Source organism: Silene latifolia, chromosome X (assembly GCF_048544455.1).
Source record: "Silene latifolia isolate original U9 population chromosome X, ASM4854445v1, whole genome shotgun sequence".
In the NCBI taxonomy this organism is placed as follows: domain Eukaryota; kingdom Viridiplantae; phylum Streptophyta; class Magnoliopsida; order Caryophyllales; family Caryophyllaceae; genus Silene; species Silene latifolia.
Genome location: NC_133537.1, coordinates 36575368 through 36583953, shown reverse-complemented (window position 1 = coordinate 36583953; position 8586 = coordinate 36575368). Strand labels below are relative to the sequence as shown.

Genomic DNA, 8586 nt, shown 5'->3' with positions numbered 1-8586 from the left:
ATAATGCTAAAAAGATAAAAGGAGAAAAATAACATTCTAATCGGACTAAAAATAAATTGTCAAAATAGTATTCCTTCCTGTAGGATTGAATGTTAAGTGTAAAGAAAAGTCACCGTGTCCGGTGGTAACTCTAGGATAGAGTCATCATTTACAATGGCGACTTTTAGATTAAACAAAATTAACAACTATAAATAAAAAAACTTGGTGGATCAACTGATGGTGGTGTCATGGTCGATTGGTCCCTTGTGAATTGTGATAGTTACAGGCTCAAAAATAGTTCATGCCTATTTTAAAGACCTTGAGTTGAACTCTATGCCATAACCAATCTTGTTATGCTGGGCAAAGTTGACACATCGGCTTGGTGACTCTTCTCCGTACCAATCAGATCTTACGTGAACCTATTTTAACAATTTTAAATTTTATATCGACCAAAAAAGCTTATTTTTTACTATTTTTTAAAGACATATCAAACAAAAATCCGATATTAAAATAAAACTTCTACGTAAATTCTTTTTTTCCAAAATATTTCTAGTTGACACCATATTTTCTATAATCCAAATACAATTAGTTAAAGTATTTTCACTTTTAGCACAATTTAGTACTTCATAGTTGTTTACCTACGTCGAATCACAAACAAAAATTCTACCGTCCTCCGGGAGGACAGTACTCCTCACACACAAACACAATCCACCCAAGTGGAATATTATAATGGCTTGTGAGGACGGTAGAATTACTCAATCACAAATTTCTTGTTTAAAACGGATACTATCCGTATTAAACTTAAAACGGGTTAAATAATATATACAATATGAAACAAAATGAATATGTATAAGGAATAACGCATATATACTCCCTCTTATCCTCTATTTTTTTCCATATTTCCTAAAACGGATTATTCAGATTTTCTTCCCTATTTTGTTTTCTGGAAGATTTGTGTGGTCAAAATTCATTTGCATACGGAATAGTGTGTTTTATGTGATTCAAATTCATTTCCTTATTTCTTGTGCAAAAAGAAAAGGGGAAGTATTTGACTTTTTTTTTCTTGTAAACCGAGACGAATACGGCCGTTCTGGGTGTCGAATATCCTAGTTAACCAAAATTCCCAAACTCATCATGTCATTCTATTCTATTCGGACAGAAAATGAATGCCTACCAAAATGTTACCAATTGTTTTCGAAAGTTTTCGTTTTTTTTTTGGTACCATATCAACCCATACATAAGCAAATAAGCATAAAATCCAAAGACGTAGCCAAATATTTCAATTCTCAACAAACATTCTTACACACGTACACAGTTACATACACACAACAATTGGGGTCTTATTGTATCCACATTATTCTTCCTAATTAAAGTCTTTCTGTAACGGTATATTGTCGCAAACTTATAACGGGTTAAATATCATTCATATAGGTAGATAAGAAAAAAAAAATTAGGGAATAACAATGACTTGTCTTTATCTACCCACGTAGATAATATTTGACCCGTCGAAAGCTTATGACGGATATGCTCGTTACAAATAAGAATTTGTATTCCTTAATTTGTTACGATATTTAATCAGCATCATTTATTTGCTATTTTCACAAGGCAGTCACACAAGTTTTGTGGCATACTCAACATAGGCATATGATCTGCTCCTTTAAGCTCTTCAACCTCCACACTACTATTATTAGCCATCCATACCTGAAACGTTTCCTTTATTCCTCGATCTTCTTCACATATCACAAAAACCCGCTTCACCGATCCATATTTCTTCTCGGACAACTTCGTCTTCGGCTTCCATGCATCATGAGCGAACAATGATGATGGCCTCCTTAACGTCATCGCGAGTTCGAAATCCTTTTAACATACATCATGTTCAAAAACAATTGTATTAAAAATACAGTCACGAAATATTTTGTTACGCGCTTCGTGCAATTTTATTTGAGATATAATTTTAATCATCTGTAAACAACTTTTTAATTTTTTGAACTTAGAGTAATTAATAGGATGTATATTTTATTATAAAAAGTAAGCATACATTTACAAATTAAATTCTTATCTATCAGATGGTTATTATAAAAAATAGTCACATTTGGTAATGCATGTATACATTCATTACCGTGTGACAACATCTTTATTGCGTTTGCATATTATACGGAGTATTTGTAGTCAAAACAATTTTAGAAGGGTAGCAATAATTTTGTCAACAATAATATAATACCTCAGGGGAAGACAGGTGATATAGCTTGGAGATGAACTTAGGGCCAAAGAACATTGTAGTGAGCGTCTCCATTGGGTCACCTGAGCTCTTGAACTCTGTATCCAGCCAGAAATCTTCTTCCGGATTCGCCTCAATAAACTTCTCCAATGAATTACAAAGAAAATACTAATGTTAAGCTTTTCTCTACGGTAAAATCCTTAATTAGGTATACAACTGGTTGTACCATATACGATTATACATCCTAACCAATGAGAATATATTTATTCTATTTCGTTATTCTTCCCACAGAGTTAATAGGAAGTTTCCCGTGTAATACTCAAGCCCGTCTAACAGGGGCGCTCTATGTGCATTTGCACCGGGCCTCAAATTTTTGGGGCCCAAACTTGACATTACCTATAAATTGAGTAATTGAAAAAAAAAAAAACAAAAAAAAAAAGTAATGAAGTAAAGAAGACAGAAGGCACGCATACCGGAGCATATTCCAAATTCCAATCCTCAATCTTCTCTTTCCCCAAATATAATTAAATTTATTTCCATAAAAAATAAACTTGCTCTTTAATCCCATAAACCTATCTAATCTTTTTTTTTTAATCTTTAAATATGATTACAATTTATCACAAATCATTCCAAGTTTACAATTAGAGAGATTAGAATCAAAACTTTGTCACTTATCAGTTTAAATCGTCTACAAAAATCGAAATAGGTATTGTTTCTTCTCAATCTTAAATTCTAATAATGTATTTGCAGCCATTGGAGGTAGGACAAGGAGTCGGAGATCAATCGATCGGACAGTCGTGACTCGTGAGTCGTGACGCACCGACGCCGACTATAGTTCTGAAATTCGTTCTTTGATTTTCTAAATTTGAGGCCTCAATTTTTTTTTGCACCAGGCCTCCACTTTTCTTGAGACGGCCCTGGTGATACTAATAATGAGGGATGTTATTCAGTAGCAAAATTTCTTCTTTTAGTTTAGTATTTTTGTTAAGACTGCATTTTTAAAGATTTTCAGATTGCAAAAATCAATAAATTCAACTATTTTTTTGGAATTTTGGGTAGCGAGTGCTGTCCCTTACTTCTATATAGCTCCCCCTCTGATATACTCAGTATTTGGCAAAATTGAGTCACGGTAAATGTCATTATCAAAAACGGTCCTACGAATTATTTTGGAAGTTGGATAGACTTTTAAAGCCGCCAATACGACTTTCGACACTAAATTAAATAAAGACAATAAAATTGACAGCGTACCTTGTCGAAAATAAAAGAAGGGGTATGTTGATGATCAGGCATGAAAGCACTCAAGAAAACAGCAATTTCAATCTTCTCATGAAACATTTCCATAACAGTTGACAAGTTTAGACCACCAAGGCTATGCCCAACAAGTATAACCTTCTGGTCATGCGGAAGTGATTCAAGGAACTGAATCAACGGCTCAGAATAGTCGCGGAGGGTCAAGAGCTCATCAATCCTCTTAGGATTGATGCCAGAGGCTGCCATGTCGAGGGCAGTCACACGGTGCCCTGCATTTTGTAGGAGGGGCTTAAGCTTGTACCAACACCATGCACCATGACATGCCCCATGTACTAATACAAAGTGCTTGAGTGCCATTATTTCTTTTGTCTAAGGTTTGGTAATTGAGTGTTGTGGAAATAATACGATTATTAGTTGATGTCCTATTTATACCCTAATACTAATAATAATCAATGAATTATGATAAGGACTTACAAGGTCAACTAATGAGTAATGACACAGCTAGAAAGTTAATGTCTAAGACGGAATAAATTACACTGACACCTAATGATTAGTTAAATATAAAGTGTTTTCCCTAAAAAAAAATTATGTAACATATTCACCGAATTAATTTTAACATAATCAGATTGCAAAAGCAGATTGTAAATTACAATTTTATCTGAAAGTTTGACTAGCATATCCGCATACGAGTTTTTCTAACATGTGCCCTTAGGCCACATGATAATAAGCTAAGTAAAGAAATATTTTCAAGATTATTTCACTAATTATGTTAAATATGAGTTTCAACTCTAATTTATCATATACTCCGTATATTCTCAACAATATTTCCCTAATTAGTTTACTATCTTGTACCCTAAGGGCACATGTTAGAAAATCCGCATTCTAATTAGCAGAATTTGTTTTGAGTAGATTGTTAGTTTCCTTTGTAAAATGGAGTAAAAAATTTTATTTTAGAATATGTTAACCAATATAATAGGGTAAGGAGCAGATTGTAGAACATATTGACCCTGAATATGTTGTTTATCAAACACTAAAATTAGCATATTAATTGGTCAAACATGCTAAAACTCTTGAATATGTTAAACCGTCAATATGTCGTTTACCAAACACCTCATTAAAATAAGACAAATTATACTATAACAACACCGTTGTATAATACGGCCACTTAAAAAGTGACCATTTTATATTAAAAAATAACCGCCATATATTATTATTTTATGTTCGATTCGTTTGCTTTATAATGTTATCCACCTATTGTAGATGGATACTGTCATACTCCCTCCTATTCTCCATAATCTTCCTCCTTTCCTTATTCATCTATTCACAATACCTTCCCCCTTTCCTTATTTAACCAACCTTTTTCATGTTAAATGACCATATTGTCCTTGTTACTTTTCTAATATTACAACCCAACCCACCCTTAACCCATCCCATTAAAACACTAACCTAGCCCACTAATTACCCAGTCCACTAATCTAACCCAGCCCAATCCTATTAACCCTAACAGCTCCCGCCTTATATGTCCCATCTCACCTTAAAACCCTAACTCCCTCTCTCTCTCTTCCGCCATTCTTTCCTCTCTTTATCTCTCTTCCGTCGTTCTTCCTTCTCATAATCTTCATCTTCCAATCTTCGTTTTCATCTAAAAATCAAACATCTCTCCAGTAATTCATCTAAACATCATCATTCTCTAAATTTTCTTCATTTAAAATCAAAAACAATGTTAAAATTCGAAAATTTTCCTGGTATTAACCTGCCTGAGATGGAGAAGAGGTATGAAGAGGCTGATCTGGGTGAGTTTGAGATGACGGATGACGATGTTGATGTTGGATCGTTTGATGTTGTTGCATGTGTTGTTGATCATGTCCCTGTGGATGAGGAGAGCGAGAGGAGAAAGGTGGTTAAGTTGTTGAAAGAAGAGCATGAGAGGAAGGCTAAGAGGTGGATAGCCAGGCGTCCTAATCCAGGGAATAGAAGAGCGTTTATGGAGGAATTATGTAAATACTGGAGTGAGTTTGAAATGTTATTGGAGTATGAGGTTGAGGAGAGTGCAAGGGAGAAGAGATCTGGTGTTGGTGCTTCGTCTGATGCTGCATGTGTTCCTGATGTTGCATGTTCGTCTGATGTTGCATGTGTTCCTGATGCTGTATGTTCTTCTGATCTTGTCTCTAATTCAGATGATGAATTAGATCCGGTTACCATAAGACGGAGCCCAGTGATTACAAGATGGTTTTTGGGGGAGCTTTCTAAATATTGGCCTGATTTTGGTGCCACAGAGGAAGATTCATCTTAAGGGAGGTTGAGTTCTTGTCCTATTTTTTTTTTTTTGTCTTTTTTATGGACTAGTGATGATAACCTGTGGTGTTTATTTGGATTTCTGGTTCATCTAATTGAATTGCCCAATGATCTGTTACGTTGAGGGCATTTGATAGCCTTCAAAGTTGTTGTTCATGCACTATGCCACCACCATTTGTAGTGAAGAGGCTGTGTATGGACAACAATTTTGAGAGTAATGTTCCCTAATGCTGATTTCACTGAGTTGCTCATGTTTTTTGTTAATATCCTTCATACGCCAAAGACTGAATATTACAAAAGTAGTGCAAAGTTCAAAATGAAAAGCTAATACAGACTCTAGTTGTTGTTTTTCTTGTTTCTTCGCATTGTTTGATCTTGTTGCTCCCCGCCTTTATCTCGCCAAAATATAGAGTCATAAGTTTGAAAAGTGTCCAAATTTACAAAATACGCAGTCTTTGATATCTTTGAAAGTGTCCAAAATATTCATACTTTGTCATCTACATGTCCCATCTCAAGTCTTCATTTTCCCCGCAGCTTAATTTAGATTAAACGCGCAGAATGTTACCAACAGGATAAGTCCCCCGTTGGGTCATTACTTCCATACACTGTTCATAATGGTACCAACAGTTCAATGTCCCCTGTTGGGTCATTACGGAGCCACCGTACTTGCAATATTCTCTGCAAAGATTCTCTCATTAATATGCTAAGTGAATTCACCAATTCACTTATAGTACTTGCATCACCAACATTATGAACATATTGTATGCATTCTTTGACTAAATCAATATTTGCATTAAGGTAATCAGCAAGAAACCAAATTCTTGCTAGTTTAGACTTGTGCATATGTGGCACAGGATAATCAATGCCACCTTTTTTTTTTCATTATTTCAAGCATACAAGCCTGCAATGTTATCCATAGTTGAGTTTAAGAGCATCTTGTTCTTCATATGCAGTTACTGTGTTATGGATTAGTTCATCCAACTTCTTTGATTTTTTTTTGTTGGAGAGATTGGATTGACCTAAAAAAACCCAAATCCAAGACATTCAAGTCTGGTGAATTGGGTGTTTGATAAGCCAATTCAATTTTCCACCATCTCTTTATTCTTCGCTTTCTGAATTCAGGATCATCATTTGTAAAATGTGGTCTAGCATTGTCTTGTTGGATGATTATAAGTTTACTCAAATTAGGAGGCCATTTAGCCTTTATTGCTGGCAACACACAGTTTATAACCATATCCCTAGTTACTTGCTTGTTTATAGACTCTATGCATTTGGTTTCTAATGTTCCTGCTTCTCTATTTTTTGAGTTTCTTTTTGCTGGTACTTGGCTAACAAACGGCCAAATGCCTATCTTTCCATCGAAAATAACATCACCATTTGACCCATACTTGGGTCTTGCCACAGAACACATGAACATTACTTTCTCAATAAAACTCTTAGACTGCACACATCTATGAGGTTCAGTTTCACCCTTACTCAAATAAAACCTTGTAGAAACTTTTGTTTTTGAAAACCATTTCTCATCCATGTGAATGATATTGCTTTGATCTTTGAAAACCACTCGTTTAGTTATTTCATGATAGTCTAAATGTGCTAGACTGAAAAGTAATCTAGCAAGTTTGTTTTTTTCATTCAAACCTGGTTTGATTGCATTTGAATGTGATTTGATCTGCTTTGATGTCACCCATCTTGATATTGTTGACTGACTTACCCCCATGTTTTCGGCAAGTGAGTGTTGGGTGGTCCTGTTGAGTAGCTCAATAGACTCCAGCTTTGCAATATCTAACACGACCCTCCCAATTTTCTTGCTTCCTTTCTTTTTGCTGTTGACATTCACTGGTATGCATCGTCTCCTTTGTTCCTGTGCTACATTCCACAGGTCAGTTATTGTCTTCCTGCAAACTGAATACCTTGATGCCAGTGACAACATTATCCCATAGTTTGGTTTTCCATTATGGCTGTTTTCTAAAATTGTTTCAATGATTTTGGATCTTTCTAAGTTGGTGAGATTCTTCATTGAATGATGTTTTTTTTTAAAGGTGTTTTCTGTGAAAGGTGTTTCTTGGACACTTGCTTATAAATGAACCATAGTAAATACCCCATCTATTTATAGGATAATGAACTTTGCACACTTTTTAAATTTTGGTTGAGGCGCAATATTGAAACATGTTTGTATTTTGGCTCCATATTTGAATTTTGGTGCCAATTTTCAGACTTGGTGAAGAGGATATCTAACATTTGACTGACAATTTTGGTTAACTTAGTTTATGGGACAACTCAAGTGGGCCAATGAAGATAAGATGAAGGAAATCTATGGTTAATCTGAAGTCCATAGCTACTGTTTTTGTTCTTCATTTCAGTATACGATTTCTGTAATTTTGACTCGAGTTCGTGTAATTGTAGACTTTAATGTAATTTTATTAAAAGTTTGTGTAATTTTATTATGTACTGTAATTTAATTAGAATTTAGAATGTGTAATATTTTTAACTGAACGTAATTTTAATTTTACGCGAAACCCGAAACCGTCTCGAATCATTTCTGAGTTGCAGCTGTGTGTTTATGAAAAGGGAGGGAAACGAAAATGCAGTGTAAAAAAGGAGGGAGTCATTAACATTTTAATTATGCAATTACCACCCTAAATCATAACACCCTCTCTCCTATCTCATACCCCCACTTTATTACTTTTCCTTATTTAAATCCCCTCCTTATTTCTTGTGCCTTCCTTGAATAGGGAGGATTATGGAGAATAGGAGGGAGTATATTATTATAAAATGACCACTTTTTAACATAAAATGTACATTGTTTATCATAAAGTGATCATTTTTATTTGTCGCCGCCATTG

General features: G+C 34.7%; 2 protein-coding genes across 2 annotated transcripts; both read right to left on the bottom strand.

Moving 5' to 3' along the window:
- Positions 1 to 1227: 1227 nt before the first annotated feature.
- LOC141623227 (salicylic acid-binding protein 2-like) lies at positions 1228 to 3902 on the bottom strand. Its single transcript, XM_074439309.1, has 3 exons — positions 3446 to 3902; positions 2201 to 2338; positions 1228 to 1836 (listed from the first exon to the last, which is right to left on the bottom strand). The coding sequence occupies exons 1-3, from the start codon at positions 3803 to 3805 to the stop codon at positions 1561 to 1563; spliced, it is 774 nt and encodes a 257-aa protein (XP_074295410.1). The 5' UTR covers positions 3806 to 3902; the 3' UTR covers positions 1228 to 1560.
- A 2001-nt stretch (positions 3903 to 5903) lies between these two features.
- On the bottom strand, positions 5904 to 7760 carry LOC141617194 (uncharacterized). Its single transcript, XM_074434376.1, has 3 exons — positions 6773 to 7760; positions 6369 to 6612; positions 5904 to 6027 (listed from the first exon to the last, which is right to left on the bottom strand). Exons 1-3 carry the CDS (start codon positions 7758 to 7760, stop codon positions 5904 to 5906), a joined length of 1356 nt encoding a protein of 451 aa, XP_074290477.1.
- Positions 7761 to 8586: the final 826 nt, after the last annotated feature.

Excerpts from the sequence above, each read along its gene's own strand:
- LOC141623227 (XM_074439309.1), bottom strand. The coding sequence starts at position 3,805 with ATGGCACTCAAGCACTTTGTATTAGTACATGGGGCATGTCATGGTGCA. Across the intron at positions 2,339-3,445 it reads CTTCTTTTATTTTCGACAAG|TTTATTGAGGCGAATCCGGA; the intron begins GTACGCTGTCAA and ends TCATTGGAGAAG. Across the intron at positions 1,837-2,200 it reads ATCACCTGTCTTCCCCTGAG|GATTTCGAACTCGCGATGAC; the intron begins GTATTATATTAT and ends GTATGTTAAAAG.
- LOC141617194 (XM_074434376.1), bottom strand. The coding sequence starts at position 7,760 with ATGAAGAATCTCACCAACTTAGAAAGATCCAAAATCATTGAAACAATT. Across the intron at positions 6,613-6,772 it reads CTTGAATGTCTTGGATTTGG|GTGGCATTGATTATCCTGTG; the intron begins GTTTTTTTAGGT and ends GAAAAAAAAAAG. Across the intron at positions 6,028-6,368 it reads CCAACAGGGGACATTGAACT|TCTTTGGCGTATGAAGGATA; the intron begins GTTGGTACCATT and ends TGTAATATTCAG.